Source organism: Mya arenaria, chromosome 13, assembly GCF_026914265.1.
Source record: "Mya arenaria isolate MELC-2E11 chromosome 13, ASM2691426v1".
Classification (NCBI taxonomy): domain Eukaryota; kingdom Metazoa; phylum Mollusca; class Bivalvia; order Myida; family Myidae; genus Mya; species Mya arenaria.
Genome location: NC_069134.1, coordinates 50,052,929 through 50,073,381, shown reverse-complemented (window position 1 = coordinate 50,073,381; position 20,453 = coordinate 50,052,929). Strand labels below are relative to the sequence as shown.

Genomic DNA, 20,453 nt, shown 5'->3' with positions numbered 1-20,453 from the left:
GTAAAGAGAATTGCCACAATTAATCACTTGGACAAAATATCAGTGAATGGCACAGCTTCACCATGTATTATTAACCTTTATTTTATTTAATGTCAACTTTTAATGAATAATAGAAAGCTGACTCGATTTTCAACTGGAATGGTGAATTAAAACACTTTGCTCTTTTTGAATATATTTTCTTCATGTTTACTTCAGCCATAGTAGCAGTAAAAATGTTGGCATATATAATAGATACAGTACAAGTTTTTCTTCAAAAGTGTCCTCTAACAGACGTAAGAAGCCTGTAAGAGGACCCTTTTGAAGAAAAAGCGAGTACTAGTTTTTCTTCAAAAGTGTTCTCTTACAGACGTAAGAAGCCTGTAAGAGGACACTTTTGAAGAAAAAGCGAGTAACTGTATCTGATTTATATGACGATAAGTGTATTGCATATATATATATGTGAGCAAATAAATGCATTAATGAATAATAAATACAGATTTACAAATATAAATATTTTTCCAAAAGATAAACATTAGATTTTATCATGGCCTTTCTAACTAAAATGTATTGGCTAGTGGGATTACTCAAAATTCTCGTGCACGGTCCGCTTACAACCTTAAGAAGACACTTTTTCAATAGCTCTGCTGGGGGTAAAGTGGTATAAGTATAATATATACACATGCATTTATGCTTGTTTGTATGAACATAGTCGGGTTTAATGTTTAAAATTTGTTATTTGCAGATAAAAAACCAAAGCCTATGAAAACATTCCAAATCAAACAGAATTCCCACACCACAACCTCTCCTCCAGCTAGACTCTCATTGGATGATGATCTGACTGAAGCTGTAGGTGGCCATTCAGGACCTGACTTGGAACTCAAACCAGCCAATCAAAGTCCAGGAAATGAACTGGAACTGGGTCACATGACTGAGGCACCAGCCAATCAAAATAGGACTGAAGGAGTCGATGTAGCAGACAAGCAGACCAATCAAAGAGTGGAAAGTGAAGTGAATATTGAAGAAGAGGCAAGAGGTAAAATAGTCATTGTGTGTTTTTTTTTTTAAATTATTTTTACAAAATGATAATTATTATCTTTCGTGGTTAGTTATTGGCATCACTTAATCATATTCAATGCCTTTTTAAGTGTTTGTTATTTTTTTAAGCTTGTATGTTTCAAAGAAGAAACTGGAGGTATTGTTATAGCAATTAGGTCTTTTGTTAGTGGCGCCATCTAACAAATTTGAACTTGGCTATTGTTCAAATGAAACTTGGTACACATGTTGCCAGACAATTAACACACAATTGAAGCATGGCCCACCACCCTGGCTTTAATTATTGTTCAGTTATGCCCTTTGTTCGACTGGTGTTCAATTTTTGAATAAGCATGAATAGTTAAACGGGCTGTTCTTATATAATGACTTTTTAATCTTTTACAGATCAGAGAAACATGGAAATGTTATGTGGAAAAGGATCCTATGTTCTGTCTAACAAATGGCTACTGTTAAACCATTTCCGAGCTGTGATCATCAAACGCTTCCACTACATCACCCGCAACTGGAAAAGTCTGTTCTCTCAGATAATTCTACCAGCCCTTTTCGTTTCCATAGCAATGACGGTAGCCCTTTCAGCCCCTAAAGATGAAGACTTACCCCCACTGGAATTAAGCCCGTCCATGTATTTCAATGTGACCCAACCCAAGGGAAATTATATACCAATCTCTAATGAACACTCAAGTGAACGAGCGGTGAACTATTTGAAGGATAAAGGACCTGATGACTTGATCAAGACCTTCCATCTCCCTTCTGGTAATAATTCAAGAACTCTTTTTAAAAATGTCTGAATGTGATTATTTCTTATGACGTACTGCACCTTAGGATAAATTTGCTAAAAATAGTCAATGATTTAACTTGTCTTTGAGTTAGTTTTTTGTATTTTTGAAAATATCTTGCTGTTCAAAAGATAGCAGAGAAAATTTTAATTAGCAAAACAAAACAAAAAGTTATATTTATACTTGCATTTAACATAAACAAGTTTAACAAACATATATTTTGAGAGCTAAACCTTTAACTACTTACCAAATAATGCATATATGGAAAATATTAATAACTGATAAAACGATTGTAACTGTGCATTTAAGAGCTGAAAATGCACAAATAATAAATGACTGGTTCCTAAAAGATTTACAGTGATCACCTCATAAGGTAGAAATGCCATGTTTTCTGCACCTTTCTTTCAAATTAAACACAGTATTCTTTATAAGAACCATTGTTTATGATATCCATTCATCCTTTTCGGTAAATTGAAGCAATTGTATTAATTGTGGTACATCCTTTTTGGAGGAGTAAGAGAGCATCTTTAATTTTAGGGGTTGGTGCTACATGCGTCCTCAAATCGCCGTTCAACAGCACACTTGACAGTGATGTTCTACGAACGCTAAATCAAAACAACTCCGCGCACACGCTACGTCTCCTCTCTCACTACTACCAGGCGGGATGCGAGCGTGTGTTCGTGCCGGGAATTCAACTCGAGAATTATGTGCCGCAAGCAGCGGTGATCTCTAACAATGGACGGCTTGAGGAATTGCATTCTGGCCAAGATGTTCCACCTACAAGTATGTTCGCTTGAATTAAGGTTTAAGATTAATTTCAGATTTTATAAGTTTCTTCATTTTTCATTATATTTTAAACAGATACACAGTAAAACCGCTGTATTCGGACCACCTATGGGACTTCGAGAAAATTGTCTTAATAGTGGGTTGGTCTCGTTACTGAATTTGTGCTGATTAGGGTGGTGAATGGTCAAGTGGTGAAATATTTAAGGATTAAAATTCGACATGTTGCATTTTATTGGGGTATGGTATGCAATGGGGCTGTTCAAAATGGGTGGAGTCCGAAGGTAAACAACAACCATCGTTTAGGAATGAAGTGTGAATGTAAATATATTAGATTATTACTATATATGTAATGCTGGGTATTGGTATTGCAAAGTACATATTTTAGTTTTGGTTTTACCTTATGTAACAGGTAACATTTGCCACTTTATTTCACAAATATGGAGCTGTAGTCTGCCTCTGTTGCCGAGTGAATACTAGTCAAGCAGATAAAATAAATAAAAAAAGTTTCGTCATTTATTCATTACATCATCAATTATTCAATGAATTACATGTATCAAAACAACACAGTATCAATGTACGCATAGGCAAGTGTCAGTTACATACACATTTTCAAACTATGTCTCCATGGACTTTTTACTTAAATAACCTAGTCAGAGTGGACTGTTAACTATTTGACTTAATTTTGACAGAATGTGTTCATCTTCAACTCTAACTAAATCCCGAGAAAAATCTCTCGACTCATGCAGTACATTTTCAGTTGAAACAAGCACTTAAGTGCATCCTGGTGAGTGTTTATAAACAATGGCTTATTAGCCTCACAGTCATCGTCATTGTCAAAGTAAGTTTCTCCGAAAATCCAATCAAAACCATTAAATCAATCAAAAACCCATCAATTATCAAATTCTTCCGTGTTTTTCACTCTAACCTTGACCTCTGTCGTAAAGGGGCTACGTAGTTGTCATGAAGTGGTCGGTGATAATAAAAATGGAGGAAAAAGGGTTAATATTGAGATTCAGATATAACTTGAGTTTTTTTTGTGATATTGCAGCCTGTAAAATATTGTGACCTATTACAAATAGCCTTTGTGCATCTAATAGGGAACAAACCTTCCACCCCTTTTCTTTACAGCCTGACTCTTTACCACATCACTATAAAAGCTAACTCATTAGCAAGGCAGTATAAGTGCCGCTATTTATCCATTTCCCAGCTTCAATATAATATCATAACACCTACCAGTCAGAAATCATTACAAAAGCGCTGTCTCACCATTGGTAGTTGATAATGAATTTACTATACCAATGAGAATATGGCAGATGATTCTTGTGCAGTAGTTTTTCAATCTATGAATTCTACATTAATTCAAATAATGAAAATTATCTGTTTCAGTGTCCATGCCAGATGGTCGATACTACCCTAACTGTATATGCAAGAAAGACAACTCCGGATTCGAATGTTCAGAACCCTCGCAGCGACCCCCAGAATTCCGGGTTGTTACACGGGACATAATGCAGGATATCTCTGTTAAGAGTATGAACAAAGGCGTTTACGAGCAGGGGAAATATTACCTGTATACTACAGACGAATACAGGCTGCATAGGTAAGGCTCCTCCTTAAATATAATGGCATATACAAGAAGGGGAAATGATACCTGTATACTACAGACCAATACAGACATCATAGGTAAGGCTCCTCCTTAAATATAATGGCGTATACAAGCAGGGGAAATATTGCCGGTATACTACAGACCAATACAGACATCATAGGTAAGGCTCCTCCTTAAATATAATGGCGTATACAAGAAGGGGAAATATTACCTGTATACTACAGACCAATACAGACATCATAGGTTAATCGGCTCAGGAAATGTAATGTTATAAGTTAAAGAGTTGTGATAGATTATTTAGTTTCCATGTCATAATTTGCAGGTATGGAGCATTCAGTTTTGGCACTGAATGTGAGTCGGTCCCCAAGAACTTTGGAGAGAACAGCCCCACCATTTTCCGACAACTAGCTGTGAGAGGAACAGCCATTGTAAGTGCTCATATTTTCTGCTGTTTGATTTCTAGTAATTGAGTGGAAAAGCATACTTATCTTATTTGCTATTTTCTTCCTATTACTGTATCCTTTAATACTTGTTGTTAGGGGTAAAGCAATTGTTCAAGCTCTTATACCACTTGTTTCTAGCTATTGTGTGATCAAGAGGCTAACTTAAAACTACAATAACCTATCGTACATACTTTCAATTTGGTATGTTGAACGAAGTGTGTTTTTCCATAAATTTCAGAGTTATCATGTAGATTTGTGATATAAATATATCTTGCCTCTAAATTTTGATAGCTTGACTGCTGCGTTCAAAACTTTCAAGAAAGATAATGGCAACCTCGTATAACAATATTTCTAATAAAAACTATTACTTTACACAGGCATGGTTTAATCAGAAAGGATTCCACTCCATGCCGACATACCTGAACACTTTAAACAACGCCATACTTCGGGCGAATCTCAATCAGTCCATCAAGGGACACCCTGCAGCTTATGGTAAGGCCTGTAGGGACTATAAATTAATTGCTAGATTTTCATCCCCACCTTCCCCCTTTTTTCGTCGAAGCCCCTTAAATTATATTGACTCGAATAAAAAATGTTGAACTGGGATCTGTTTATGCAGTCAGGTACCGCTCAGGAATGGCTTTTATGCATACCAGCCAGTGTTGATGTTAACATTCACATGTAATAAAGGTATAAGAACTGTTATGATGGTGTTTATGGTTCGTCTAGCATCACATGTTTATGGTCCCTTATGTATGAACACATATTCATGAACAATTATTCAACGGTGAAACAGTAATGTAAGAAAAAAAAAAAAAAAGAATAATAAATGTTTACCCCCGCCCCCAATTCAAAAACATTTGGATGAAAATCCAGCAATTACTTTATATTGGCCATAAATGGGAGTTTTTAGCAATACTTACTAACAATAGGGTTCTAAATGATCGGTCTAATCCTGAAATCAGGGTTTAGAGCTTTTAGAACTTCAGACTATTGTACAGCTGTAAACAAATCCATGGATATTTCATCAAAAACAATAGAAACTATAAAGTACCCTAAAATGAATCTAAATGGCCTTTGAAACATTTTCACAACGGGTCCAAGCCCCTTAACCCTACTTTGGGCATAAATCTCTCATACTCAAACAGACCCCTGGTTTGAAAGAATGTTTCTCATGACATATATTTTAAATAGTTGATTTCATTATAATAAAGGCTTCTGTTCCACACAAGAAGTATCATCTTTATTCATAACAGAAGTTAATTCTGCTTGAAATTCTAGCTGACTTTTCATACTATTTAAAACTTTTCTTGCATCGTCTTAAATGATATTACATTCTTGATGGAAATTTCTAGATTGTCATTATTTCGGTTTTCAGGAATTACCCTCATAAATCATCCGATGAACCAAACAAACAACATTCTCAACATGGATTACATGTAAGTATTTCCATTAAGCTTCAATTGTACTACAAAAAGGAAAATTTTAATAATAATGATAGACTTAAAGATGGAAATTGCCAATATAACGACTACCCTCACACATGGTACATTAGCAATTCATCCATGAACTTGTATCCCCGAAAACCAACACCAGTTTCCCGAGTAATTGAGTACCCGAGGACTTGATCAGAAGAATGTCAGTGTACTCCAGTACCAATTTTACTACTCGTTGCCATCCCTTAATCCCTAATTGTAAGTATTGGGCTTTCTTTTGTTTAATACAAGAATTTCAATGCATTTACTTTAATTTTCAGTCTGCAAGGAGCTGATGTTCTGATTGCAATATTTATTATCGCTGCAATGTCATTCGTGCCAGCCAGTTTCGTTGTCTTCCTCGTCTATGAACGATCAATCAAGGCGAAACATCTACAGTTTGTCAGCGGCCTTAACCCAGTCATGTACTGGCTCGCTAACTATGTTTGGGATATGGTGAGTTGTGGATTCTTTTTATGGGTCAGTGTTTTCCAGTTAAACTGTAATATTAAAATGCTTTGTCAACTTTTTAACAATTTTAACAGAGCAGAGTCCCTACACCTTGCTTATGGCATGAAACCTGCTTATACAAACACTATTGTCAGGATTTTCAAGAATGAGCTTTTCAGTCTGTTATCTTTTCCTGAATAAATTCTGCCTTACATTTTTCTTTTCTTCCAGTGCAATTATGTGATTCCGGCGGTGTGCATCATTGTTATTCTCCTGGCGTTCCAAATCCCGGCCTACGTCTCTTCCACAAACCTGCCAGCTGTTATTGCACTCTTCTTCCTTTATGGGTAAGTTGATATTTTTCACTGTCTCACTTCAGACTTGATCGTTATTGCACATAAAGCTTACGGACAATATTTCAGTGACGTCAGTTCTAAAATGACATATTGTTCACATTCAATCATGCACCTCATTTTGAAACTACAATGAAATGTCATTTCATATCCTTTTATGGTTTAAAAACAAAGAAAACTTGTTTGTTTCAGTGTAAGATCACAATAAATCTCACATCTTCAACACCAAAATATATCACTTTTTGCTATTGCTCTCTTGAACTATAGCTTTTGGTGCTTATGCAGTGAACTTTATTGCTACTCAATTTCAAGGCAAACAAAATATATCTGCTTCTTTCACTTTCAGTTGAAATTTCAAATGTTCCCTTTTTTCCATTTTTGAGGCGCATGAAAAGGCGATAAATATGTGTAACTTTTGGTGAACATGTCGTCTTTAGCACCAGGTGTATATTAATTTCTTAATCATGATGACAGCGTTTGTGGGCATAATGACTCGGTCAAGGTTGATCTCGACATTATTTTCCAGATACAATCCAGAGTAATGTCCCTGTTAACACTAATGTATGGTGGTTTAGTTATTGCTCGAGTATAATTATCAAATAAAGTTTTAAGTTTATGAAAAAAATGTTTTTTCCCAGAAATTATTGTTTTATTATGTTTGATTCTGTTTTATTTTGTCTGACTCTTTAAACAATTTAAGACACATCCAATTTCACTCAATTTAAGTCATGTAATAAATCACACACAAACAACTTTATGTTTGTTTTTCAACTGGTCAATGATGCCAGTGATGAACCCTGCCTCGTTGGCAAGCGTTGCCTAATTTTCCTGTTTGCCCCTATGTACATACTAAATACATGTTTATTTCTCATTTCCAGCTGGTCAATGACCCCCGTGATGTACCCAGCCTCGTTTTTCTTCAAGGAGCCCAGCACAGCCTACATTTGCCTGATTGTCATCAACCTGTTCACTGGAATCACATGCATTGTCTGTAGCTTCCTACTAGAGATATTCTCATATGATAAGGTAAATTGATGTAACCTTATTTTCAGCAGCGTTCTTTATTTGGTTTGGCCAGAGTAAAAATGTGTTGAGTATCTTCATTCCATCTGTCATTCAAAAGGGGGTTATATAGGATTCATGTGTGTCGTCACATCCATGTGCTAGTCAGTCCGGCCTTCCTTTGGTCCATCCCGTATTTGTCCTGTCTCTATTTTTCTCAATCATGGTTTGATTTTAAGATAATTTGGCAGGTGTACCTTCAAGGTCAAGGTCACAGAAACCTTTTAACCTAACATAAGTGTATGTCTGTCCCAATTTGGTCTGGTCCATATCTTTCTCATTCATGTTCGGATTTTCAAAAATATTTGGCAAAAAATACCACCCTAGCAGGAGGATGTGTTGCTACAGGACTAGTTTTCCTTATGTTAAGGTCAAGGTCACAGCAACCTTTGAACTTTTTGCTATATAAGCCTATCTGATGATTGTTGGTGTCCTGTCCATATCTTTGTCATACATTGTTGGATTTTATGATTATTTGGCAGAAGTGACCACCATAGTAGCAGGATGTCTTTTGCACGAGACCAGTTTCCCTACCTTGGGGGGCAAGGTCACAGCAACCTTCTGAACTTATGTAGTATGCTTTTCTATATAAGCCTTACTGGGGGATAAGAGACTTTGAAAACAGTTTCTATAGGGTTCTTACAGACCCCCCCCCCCCCCTCAAAAAAAAAAACCCTGACTTTTTCCAGGATTGATAATTAGCAACTGCAAGAAACCATGATAATGATACTGTTTGCTGTTACTGAGGCTAAAGTAGCTGGTATGATTATAATGCAATTACTATTTAGAAAAGACTCAATTTTGTTAGTAAAAGAGACATTTGATGAATACCGATTTTCATGATATTTCAGGCCCTGAATCGTGTACATGACATTATGAAGGATGTTTTCCTCATTTTCCCAAATTACTGCCTTGGTCGGGGCCTCATGGACATTGCCTTCAACCAGTACAAGAATGAGTTTTACTTTAAAACTGGTAAGTCGAATACAAATCTGCAAGGGGAAGTGGTACTCATGTTTTTCGAGTATGCCTATTACAATGGTGGAATGAATTGGGTCCTTGAATATATTTGATCTTAGACAACTGGGACTTGAATTTGTATATCTTTGTCTTTGACAAATGTTACAGTATTGGGCATTAACAGAGAACCTTGAAAAGATCATAGTTTTGTGTAGATTTTGTTTGGAAAGCACTTATATTTAGGTTATTAATTAGGTCCTTGATAGGGGCTTGAAGTGTTGGTATTTTTTGTCGAAAGATCAAAATAATTTATAATAATTTCTTGATAAATGTTGGAATATAAGTATTAGGTAAGGACCAAAATTTCCTATAAGTCTTCTAACTTATATACATGTTTATTTCCCACTAAAGGTCAGTATGACAAGATGTTATCCCCTCTGCGCTGGGACCTGATCACCAAGAAGCTAGTCATAATGTCCATCATGGGCCTCGTCTTCTTTGTCATCACCCTGCTCTGTGAATATAGATTCTTCATCAAAGCCAGGTAAACAAAGATAATATGCATAGTGACAATTACAATAATTTGAATAATGTATTTTAAGGCTTTCTACTTCTTTTTGATTATGTGATAGCTTTGGTAAAGTTGTCCACATCATGCCAAAACCTTTACAAAAAAACTAAAAATCTTATTCAAAGATGTTCAAATGAAACTTGATACACATGTTTCCAGAGACAATCAGAACGCACATATATAGCAAGGGGCTTAAATGGATTTAATAGTTATTGAATTATGCCCCTTGTTGGACTGACAAATCCAGAATAGACAAGCGTTAGCATTTCCTCTGCGACACTCTTGTTAGAGTTGATGTGATATTATTTGCTCAATAAAATCTCAAGTAAGACAGGTTGATAGTGGTATAGGTGTCCATCTCTCACTCGAGAGGTTGTGGGATCAAGCCCTAGTACTTTCTTATGGCCTCTCAAAAAAACCTGAAATTGGTTTTTGCCAAAGAAACTCACTCAAGAGTGAATCATATCAGCTTATAGTTGTCTTTACAATCAATCGAAACAGTTAAGTATTAACCATTTTAGACGTTACATTTATTTAGTGTTTGCATATTGTCATCCAAGATGGATGTTAATATGTTTGAACTGTGTGTGCCTTTGAACTTTTCCCTTAAATGTAGTGTTCGCATTGTTTGTAGCTACGGGGTATTTCAGCTGTTGTTATATCTTCTTTTCTTATTAATTATAAAAAATGTTAAGTCTCTCAACCATGAGGCTGTGGTGTTCAATTCCCACCAGGTAAACATGGCCTCTCAAAACATATCTGAAGTTAGACAGGTTGAGGGTGGTGTAGTGGTACATGTGTTTGCCTCTCACTCAAGAGGTTTCGGTGTTCAATTCCCACCAGGTATACCTTCTCATGGCCTCTCCAATATGACACCAGTACTGGTTTCTACCCAGGAAAACGGACTCAAGCCTGATTGTATATCTTGTCAGCTTTCTTCACAGTCAAACTAAATGAAAATAGTATGACTAGTTACAAAGTCAGTTATTTGTAACATCTTCTTAATGTTTTGTTTTGGAACAAGACACGCTGGCATTTGAACAGTGTCTATGCGATCATTTCATAAAGCTTTCATATGAGTACCGTATTTTCCCGACTATAAGGCGATCCGCTTAAAAGACGACCCGCTAACTTTGCCCATGAAATCTGGTGTTTTTGTCTCGACTCGTTTATAAGACGGGGTCAATTTTTAAAGCAAATCCAGCACTTTAAATTCTCCAAGTCTGTGATAATATTCAAGCTAAATCAATTCAATTATCAACTAAATTTGTTCATTTGCTTAGGATTATTGATTTTTATTTTCCGATGGTATGGTATGTTTGAACCAGCCTAGACGCCATTTTGGGAGTTATGTGGGTTCATACGGTATTTGATTGACCTATTTAAATACAAACCATTGCAGTGCATCTTTGATTTTACATAGCTCGTGCTGTGACGTCACAAATTGTACTGTTTGATCTGCAGCCGACAAACAGAACACATTCCATGTGTTAATGAGTTAAATTTTCGTTTGTTTGGATTTTAGTTAATGGGACTTAAATTTTGAGAAATAAATAACCATTGATGATTGCGGATAAATTAATGACACGATTTATAAAATGTGTATTGAAATCTGCCAGTTACATGTATGTGCATTATATATGCAAAGCCTTATAATAAGGAAAATGTAAGGAATAATGTTTTACCAAAATATTTTAATTTCTTTATGAAATTCTTATAGACTCGCCTATAAGACCGGCCCCCTACTTTAAGGTTAAAAATCGGGACCAAATTTCCCCGTCTTTTCGTCGGGAAAATACGGTATGATGATTTTGATCATTTGATTATTCTTTTCTAACTGTTTCACTTAGTGAACTTTTTTATAATCATGTTTCAAGATTTTGGTAAGTGTGGTTTTATGTACATTTTTCTAACACAGTTTATCTTAATCATCACAACATGCTAATGTTATAATTATGTTATTTAAGCACAATTCAACGGGATATAACATCATTTCATTATCCAGTTTTTCCCTGTTATTTGTTTTTCATGTTTGTTTATTGAATTTTTAAGTACCTATAAAAACAGTTTTTGAAATATTGTTTCCCAAATTAAAAAAAAAAATCAGTTTGTTACTATCACCAACTAACATCTGTTATGTATATCACTTGTTCAGTTTATTGTCTAATGGCTGTTATTCATACAGTTGTTGGGAAAATGTGAAAAAAAATGTTAAAAGAAGGATTAAAACATAACATTTAACCAACAAGAGAAAATACTAACACGGGGAAGGGAAATTTTCATATTATATCATCACGTATTATTCCATATCTAATTATTATAATTTGCGCCTTATTTGATAAGCAATGTGCCAATCATTCAGAACTTCAAGTTAACAATGTTCTTAACAGCATCGTTTTTATCTTAAAAAGGTGAACTATTTTATAACATACCCGTATGTTTAGATACAACATGTACACTTGTTTTAAAAGGTGTCTCGACCTTGTCAGCAAAGCTTGGGGTTTGTTTGAATTACATTTGTACTTTCATGATAAATTGAACAATGAACATCGTGCTGATAATGTTCAGTTCTTGATAAAGTTCACCATGTTTACTGCGTTATTGATAATGAAAGAACAAATGTAATTAAAACATTTTGTTGTCTGTTACTTCAACTTTTAATAAATTATAAATAGTCATTAGTATGTAAATCATTTTGTTCAACCAATCGTCATAAATATGAAACGTTTTTTATGACGTTTGCGGAGCATGGCAGATGTAAAGGGAACATGTTGTCCAGTGCCATCCGTGTGTGTCGTTTTCCACATTATCACACTTAAATAACATATTTATAACTTGAGATATTCACCGAACTTGGTTACTGGTGCAATTTTTTTGAGCATTATTTCTCAGTTTTCATTTGTGTGTAAGATTGACCATTTGTAACACATATAGAATGCCATGAAGAAATTGAACATTTTTTATGGTTTCCTATTTTAACTGAAGTGCAACTTGATCTAATCTTTCACAGAACTGACGCATATATCAAATATCTTTCATATAGGCGGCACGTCAAATTTGCTAGTAATGGAGTAGGGGAGGAAGATGTTGATGTGGCAACGGAAAGGAAGAGGGTCACACGGGGAACAGGCCGGAAAGATCTGCTTCGTCTCGAAAACCTGACCAAGGTACAATTTGTTGCCCAATAAAGACAAAACAGTATTCACTGAAAACTAAAAACTTTATGGTGGTTAGCTACATGGATGTTATATGAAAAAGAACATTTTATGCAATTTTACATCTAGTCTTCAATTTTCAGTATAGAATGAATCTGGACATTTTCGACTATAAATTATCATAGGATGGGACGCAGTTAAATTAATATTCAAAACCTCTAAACCATGAATCGATTAATGTCATTGATTAATTTTTGTGATGTCCTTCAAAGGAAATTATAATTAACTTCCAATTTAAGTATTTAATTTTGACCAGGAGATCTTTTTATGAACTTTAGGTTTACAAGACTCGTAAAATGGGTCATCACCTGGCAGTGGACAAGATGTGTATTGGCGTGCCAGAAGGAGAGGTGTGTTTAACAAATATATTTTCAAAGAATATATACATACAACTTTTTATGAAACATAATCATATTGTATTATCATATTAGCATTGTTTGGCACAAAGTTTACGCTTTATTAGGTCATCCTTAAGCTCACTTATTAACATCTTTGTTCATAATTACTCTATCCCTTGGGAATTAAGCAGTTAAATACAGTTTTATATTAACTATTTTTACCTTGGGTTTTCTTATGTTCACAGTGTTTTGGCCTCCTGGGAGTGAACGGTGCTGGAAAGACAACAACATTTAAGATGTTGACGGGGGATCTTCGACCTACATCAGGCGACGCTTACCTCAACAGATACAGGTTAGGATTTGTGGGGTTTACTGTACTCTGGTTGTTGTCACTACTATTTCGATTTACTTACAGAAATATACTGATCTTTATAAGTAACAAACAATGGTTCAGAAACATATTTAATAGCACAAATCCTAATTTTCCAGTATAACCAAGGACATGTTGAAGGTACAACAGAACATTGGCTACTGTCCACAGTTTGACGCTCTATTCGATGAATTAACAGCTCGTGAACACATACAACTGTACAGTAGACTGAGGGGTGTACCTCCATCTGAGGAGAACCAGGTATGTAAGGCATGTGTTATGAGAATAGTTTCAAGGTATATAAACGCATACAACTATACAGCATACTGAGCGGCGTACCTCCATCCAAGGAGAACCAGTTGCCTTAGGTATGTGTTATGTGAATAATGTCCAGTTATGTACAATTATACACCAGACTGAGGGGTCAACCTATGTCTGAGGAAAACCAGGTTCGTAAGGCATGTGAGGTATACATCCGTCTGATGGTGGGTGGGGCATGTGTTTTGTAATACATACTGAGTAGACCAGGTACTGCCAGTTGATATTTTGAAAGCTATATGATTTTGCTTAAAAAAACTTTTATAATGTTATTTTGTCCTTTGTGCTGATCATATATGGTTATAAGCTTACCCGTATTCAAAATAAATATTATTAAAGAGCATACAAAACTTTCCTGGAATTTAATTGTGTGATTTCATTGTTTATTTTCATCTTGCAGATAGTAGAATGGGCACTTAAAAAGCTCAACCTGACGGAGTATCAGAACAAACTGTCTGGCACGTACAGTGGAGGAAATAAGAGGAAGTTATCCACTGCTATAGCTCTCATAGGTCACCCTCCACTGATTTTTATGGTAATGGATATATTACAATTTTAGTATGATTTATACAGTTAAGGATTTCGCGAAACAAATAATTATATTTAAACAGAAATATAGGCCTTTTTAAAACATTATATTTTAAATAAAAAATAGTCTTATGTTTATTGTCAGAACATAAAAAAATGTAAAAAATATACTTGTAGTTATCATCTTAAAAACAGATATGATAATACATATAAAAACACTGTTACAGGATGAGCCAACTACTGGCATGGACCCACACTCACGGCGCTTTTTATGGGACCTTATACTGAACCTCATCAAAGATGGCCGCTCTATTATACTGACATCTCATAGGTAAAGTACATGCATTTTAAATGAATTCCTTGGTAGAAATAAAGTCCTTTAGAAAATACATTGAAAATGTGTTGGATAGTTGTTTAAATGCAGAGCAAGGAGGTTTAAACTTAAAATTTTGTTTTCACAAAACATATTACGGTATATAGGCATATTATGTATTTATAACCATCTTTTTAATTTGCTGACACCAACTGAATAACGCTTTACTTTACAGCATGGAAGAGTGTGAGGCGCTATGTACCCGTCTGGCCATCATGGTGAATGGTCAGTTCAAGTGTCTGGGAAGTATACAGCATCTCAAGAATAAGTTCGGGGACGGATATACTCTTAGTCTTCGACTTAAAGGGCCAGAGTTTGAACACTCACAGACGCGTGCAAGACGGTTTATTCTCCAAAACTTTCCGGCTGCAGATATTAAAGGTAAATAGCTAATAGCAATGCCATTGTACTTGTATAATTATATCCGGTTAAGGTCAAGAATAAGGATACAACAATCTCAACGGCTCTCAAAAATCTTGCCATAATAAATAATTGTATAATGATCAAAAATGTTTTTACACCCTAAAGTTGGGCAAATGAAATTCGCACTGTCCGTCCGAGAGTCCGGCTCAATTTCTGGCGAGGACTAACTTTCTGTTGTATGGACGGATTAAAAAAAGTCATGCCATAATAAATAATTTTATTACGAATAATCAACTTAGATCTATTATTTTCTTCTTATGATAGTCCGACTTGCCACCGTATAATGTATTTCTGCATTACAGAGTGCCACCACAACTTGCTTCAGTTTGAGTTAAAAAGCCAGGATATATCACTATCGTATGTTTTCTCTAAACTCGAGGAAGCCCAGACTGATCTCAACATAGAGGACTATTCTGTCAGCCAGAATACTCTCGACAATGTAATGCCTTTATTGTTTAAAATAACTTATTTTAAGATAAGATGCATTATTATTTTAAAGCAGTATCCAGTTGTAACTAAAGAAATATTGTAGAACCAATAGTTCATTCATTTACAAATCTATGCATATTATTGCACCAGACTGAATGTTTTATTATTTGAATGTTTTTATGAATTGTTAACTGAGAATGTTGCAGAAGTACGATGCTACCAAACCATGTTTGAAGTCTCTATTTTACACCTACTTTTCCAGGTCTTTATAAACTTTGTGAAGCAACAAGTGGAGATAGTGCAAGAGAGCGAAGACTCCACCCTAGATATCCATGCTTCCAGAACAAGGTCTCGTGCAGTGTCATCTACTACAAATATATCGTCTTCGTCTTCGCAAGACGATGAGATGTTGTCAGACTTGCAGGCTGAGGTTCCCTTGGAAACAGAGGATGATGATGTCCCTTTGTTAGGATTTGGAGGAGCCGGGGTAGGTTTATATTTAGCTTGCTTAGAATATCGGTATACTTTAATTTTTAAAAAAATAGAAATGTTCAGAGTGCCTCTGAATATTTTTTTTAAATAATCCTCCCTTTTACACCATAAGGTTCAACTATGCATTTTCTATCCGTTGATCTTAGCTTATCTGAGTAGATTTTAGCATTCCTTAAGGTTTATGTGTAATTTGACATTTTTTGTAATGAAAAATGATTTTAACTTTCTTTAAATTAAAGGCTTATATTTGCAGCCTAAAACCCTACCAAAGGCTTATTAAATGTCTTTCTTAAGGCTGACTAGTGTGTCTTAACATCCTTTTTAGAGGCATATCTGTGTATAATTACATCCTGTCTATCTAGGCTTTTCTGTGTGTTTTAGATTCCTTTTTAAATACTAGGCTGTATTTCGTAACAATTTTCTATATAGTAATCAGTGTATTTTAACCTCCCTAATAAGTTATCTTAGTATTTTGAAGGACTTGTATGTGTATTCTTATCTTTCTAAAAGCTAATCTATAATTTACTTTGACCTTTCTAAAGGCTTATCAATTCTGAATGTGTTTTTTATTTTTGTACGCTTATTTACAAACTTTTATGTTTCGAAATACTGATTTTAGTAACTTAACCATTTTAAGGGCTATTGACATGATTTTTAAGGTCTTATTTGTTACACTTGAAATTATTATTCTTTTAAACTTCCTTTTTATGTGAATTCTCCTTTTATTTTGAGGTTTCTCTTCGATCTGTTTATGACCTTGATGGTAATACCTAATGGTAATAATGTTTGTCTCTCTCTCTTTTAGACTCACTTATCCCTGCTCAGTATGGATACAGTCAACACATGATCAAGAAACAATTCCTTAATAGAGACCTGCTATCTATTGCAACAGTTCTTGCCAAAAGCAAGTAAAGCCATAGTAAAGCCATATACATTCTAGAGCATACATTAAGCCTACACATATGTTGAGAAAATAACTAGTATCAATATTCTAAGCTTCGAGAAGCAAGGTAACGCATAGCAACAGAAACTAACTTGTAACAGTCTTCTAGTACCGGTATAGTTGGAAGTGAATTTTGAATTAGCTCTTGATGCAAATATGGAGAGCCAATTGTTATGATCATTGTTATGTGAAATATTTGGTTGTCTGGAACTTCATTTTAAGATAAACATTGTGTTTTTGTGATGAACTTTGGTTCATAAGCTAAAGGAAATGGTTATGAGTTGATTAAACTTACTACCTTTTGGCATTTATTCTGATTATGGTATAGTTTATGTAACAAAGATCATTTGCCATGTGTTTTATTTATATGCATTTCCACTTGTGTTTTGTTTTTATTTTGTCTTTAGCTAATGATTTCGTGATAATAATTTATTCATTTTCATGGGATCTCACTGTTCATAAATCCATATATTACAGTATTTTTACGGAGACTTCTGTTGTTGAACCAATGGACTAACAATGTTTTGTATTGACTATCATTAGAACGGTTGTTAAAATATGCTTGCTTGAAATGCGTGCAATAATATTTTATATGCATGGTATATTACATTATGTAAAAGTACATGCTTTATTTTTGTAAATTTTGTAATTATGCTGTATTAGTATTAGGATATGATCGTTGGTTTATTGTTATGCGGTAATGGTAATTGTTTTGATTTTGGTATTTTAAGAAATACACATTAAACTAACAAGTCACTGTGGAAATATTGCATTTCTATAAGTGGAGGAATATATCTAACATGGTTTTCCTGTAACAAAACTTTCTACAACAATCCATTACAGAGGAAAATCGTTTGATCTGAAATACAAAATAAATGGGGTTGTTTTATTGTTTGTGGTTCAGAAGATATTTAATATATTTTATGAGAAGAACGAGTTTATATATTAGTCAATTTGTAAAGTGCTTTTTTCTTTATAGACATAAATTAAGTTGACATGTAATTTCTCGTTTACACTGACATGTATTTTTTTTAAAATAATATCTCCCTTATTGACATTAGTTATTTTTTAAATTTTCCTTTCGTATTGATATGTAGTTGTTCACAATTGTTTTCATATGTACATGTTATTGTACTTATGTTTTGTATGTATCCAATTTACCTTACATGGCCATAACTGAACAGGGTGGATATATCTTTCTGTTTTTATTGAAACTAAGCTCAACATGTTCCCCACAACACATGACTTTTTGTTCTTGTTCTCACATATACCAAACAGGCTTAAAGTAAGCAATGTCTATGTTAATGTTTTGGTTGCACTATTCTATAAAACATTTTTACATTGTTCTGTTGTTTTTTTGGATTGAAGCAGTTTTTGGCTCTTCTTTAATCCAGCTGTGTTATAGTGTTCAAGTAAGATTTACGTGTGACGTTTGTGCATCTAACCCTTTTAGTATAAGAAACTTAAACTTACTGTTTTATCTCTGAACATTTTACATAAGCATCTTTTGATAGAAAGAAATGAACAGAAACTAAATGTACATTGTCTATAATCTAACGTGTATGCTGCGGGATACATGTACGTAATGGTATCCCTTGTTTTATCCGAAGAGTCAACTAGTTACATACAACTACTATAAAATGAACGAATATGCTCGGAAAGAATTAGTGCATCAATAATGTCTGTTTTATATCCTTAATGTTGCAAGCTTTCAGATAGCTTGCCACCATGTTTATAAAAATATAAAAGATTGTTCATTATTTAATCATACAGGATTAATTTGTTCATATAAATATGTGTTTGTTTAGACTACTACACAATGAGACCATCTTTAAGTCCATGTTTAACAAGAACATAGTAATACCGGGCATCACATGGTAAACCGAGTTATTATACTACCATCACCTAGTGATATGGTTTATATAAAAATCTCTTTAGTTTCGGACATCGGGACACGTCTACTTTTTTCATTACAACATATCTTTTTGTGATATTTACCTCAAACTTCATACATATATTTAGTGTTTGGGAAGATGTGCTGTGCAAAATAGACATTTTTTATGTATGGTATTTTTCGAATTATTGCCCTTCGATTATTTTTTTTCACTCCTCTCAACCTGACAGTCTTGTCAGGAGCATAAATTAACAAAATCTTTGAGGTATTTACTTCAAATTTATATACAGATATATTTCATTAAGACGACTAGCAGTGCACAGAAACACGACTTGTCTGCAGAATATTTTTCATAATTATTTTAGATCCGGAGCATAACTTGAAAAAGCGTCTTTGATGTATTAACTTCAAACTTCATATTCTGATAGATCCCATAAAAGAAAAGTGCAATGCGCAGGGACCATAAGCATGGCTGCAATATATGGTTAGTTATTGCACTTAGTTATTTTTATACTTATTTTCAAGTCTTTGAGATATTGACTTAAAACTTCAAAATTATACAGAAAGGTCTCATTGAGTAAAAATGCAGTACACAAGAACTATAACTCAGGGTGCAATATTTTTTATTCATTGCCCTTTGTTAGTGTTCATACTTATTCTTTGCCCGGAGCATATTTTGAAAACTCCTTGAGGTGTTGACTCCAAACATCATATACAGATATGTCTTATACTAAGGAGGAGTGCAGGGCACAGGATCCATAACTTTGAGTGCAGTTATTTTGTAGTTATTGTCCCTTAATTGTAATCCTCTTGTACGACGAAATTGATACTTTAGTAATCGACGGGGATACGGCAGTTTTTGACTGCTTTTGTTATACTAGTCTGTTTTGAGGTATTGATTTAAACTGTACACCCGAAACATTTGTGTTTGGTTTTCTCAATTAAAAACTGTGCTTTGCTTAAGTATGTTAAGTTGTTATGGTCCTTTTTTCTAATTACTAGTACCATTTACTTCATTGATGCCTTATCAAATACATCGGCCATGCAATGAGCATACACATCTCCCAGTGATACTTCTTATTACAGAAAGGTGGTGTAGTGGGTGCTCTGATAGCCAGTGATACCTCTCGTTTATATAAATATTTGAGGTTTGTAAAGGTTTTGGTGATTTCTCCTATAATTTATATCATTTTTTGGGGGGTGAGTGTATTTCCTTGTTAGCTCTGTGATGGATACGCTTTCAATCATGTTGACTATTTTGGATACCATACCTGTGTTAAGATGATAATGACTTTATAAAATGTTTTATTCATATTTCTTATTGCACTTAGTTTAGTTGCGTTTTCTTTGTCTTTCAGTCAAAGTGGTTTATCTAAGCAATAAAGGATTTATTCTTGGTATGTTTGTTGGTCTTATAAATGTTGTTGAGAATGCTTGACTCGGATTATTTATTGATTCATTGTCAAAACTTATATACTGTAGATCACTTTTACACCACCTGTTAAAAAGTATGACATTATGGCACAATTACAATGGGTCACATTATTTAGAAGCCATTTACATGTTAAAGTGTAAGGCAAAATGTCAGATGGCTGAAAATTTTAAAATGACTAATGGGT

At 34.3% G+C, this 20,453-nt stretch overlaps 1 protein-coding gene across 2 annotated transcripts in view; it reads left to right on the top strand.

The window, feature by feature from the left end:
* The window catches only part of LOC128213198 (ATP-binding cassette sub-family A member 2-like), a 59,367-nt gene extending 39,133 nt beyond the window's left edge, over nucleotides 1-20,234 (top strand). For both annotated transcript variants that reach the window (XM_052918754.1, XM_052918755.1), the window contains exons 28-49: nucleotides 722-1,012; nucleotides 1,417-1,785; nucleotides 2,346-2,591; nucleotides 3,981-4,191; nucleotides 4,520-4,625; nucleotides 5,018-5,132; nucleotides 6,019-6,079; nucleotides 6,397-6,571; nucleotides 6,797-6,912; nucleotides 7,797-7,944; nucleotides 8,832-8,955; nucleotides 9,352-9,484; nucleotides 12,555-12,678; nucleotides 13,005-13,076; nucleotides 13,310-13,416; nucleotides 13,554-13,695; nucleotides 14,153-14,287; nucleotides 14,508-14,611; nucleotides 14,829-15,034; nucleotides 15,379-15,515; nucleotides 15,768-15,992; nucleotides 16,803-20,234. In XM_052918754.1, coding sequence (XP_052774714.1) covers nucleotides 722-1,012; nucleotides 1,417-1,785; nucleotides 2,346-2,591; nucleotides 3,981-4,191; nucleotides 4,520-4,625; nucleotides 5,018-5,132; nucleotides 6,019-6,079; nucleotides 6,397-6,571; nucleotides 6,797-6,912; nucleotides 7,797-7,944; nucleotides 8,832-8,955; nucleotides 9,352-9,484; nucleotides 12,555-12,678; nucleotides 13,005-13,076; nucleotides 13,310-13,416; nucleotides 13,554-13,695; nucleotides 14,153-14,287; nucleotides 14,508-14,611; nucleotides 14,829-15,034; nucleotides 15,379-15,515; nucleotides 15,768-15,992; nucleotides 16,803-16,844 — 3,389 coding nt within the window. In that variant the 3' untranslated portion in view covers nucleotides 16,845-20,234. The remainder of the gene's footprint in view (nucleotides 1-721; nucleotides 1,013-1,416; nucleotides 1,786-2,345; nucleotides 2,592-3,980; nucleotides 4,192-4,519; nucleotides 4,626-5,017; nucleotides 5,133-6,018; nucleotides 6,080-6,396; nucleotides 6,572-6,796; nucleotides 6,913-7,796; nucleotides 7,945-8,831; nucleotides 8,956-9,351; nucleotides 9,485-12,554; nucleotides 12,679-13,004; nucleotides 13,077-13,309; nucleotides 13,417-13,553; nucleotides 13,696-14,152; nucleotides 14,288-14,507; nucleotides 14,612-14,828; nucleotides 15,035-15,378; nucleotides 15,516-15,767; nucleotides 15,993-16,802) is intronic.
* The last annotated feature ends 219 nt before the right edge of the window (nucleotides 20,235-20,453 follow it).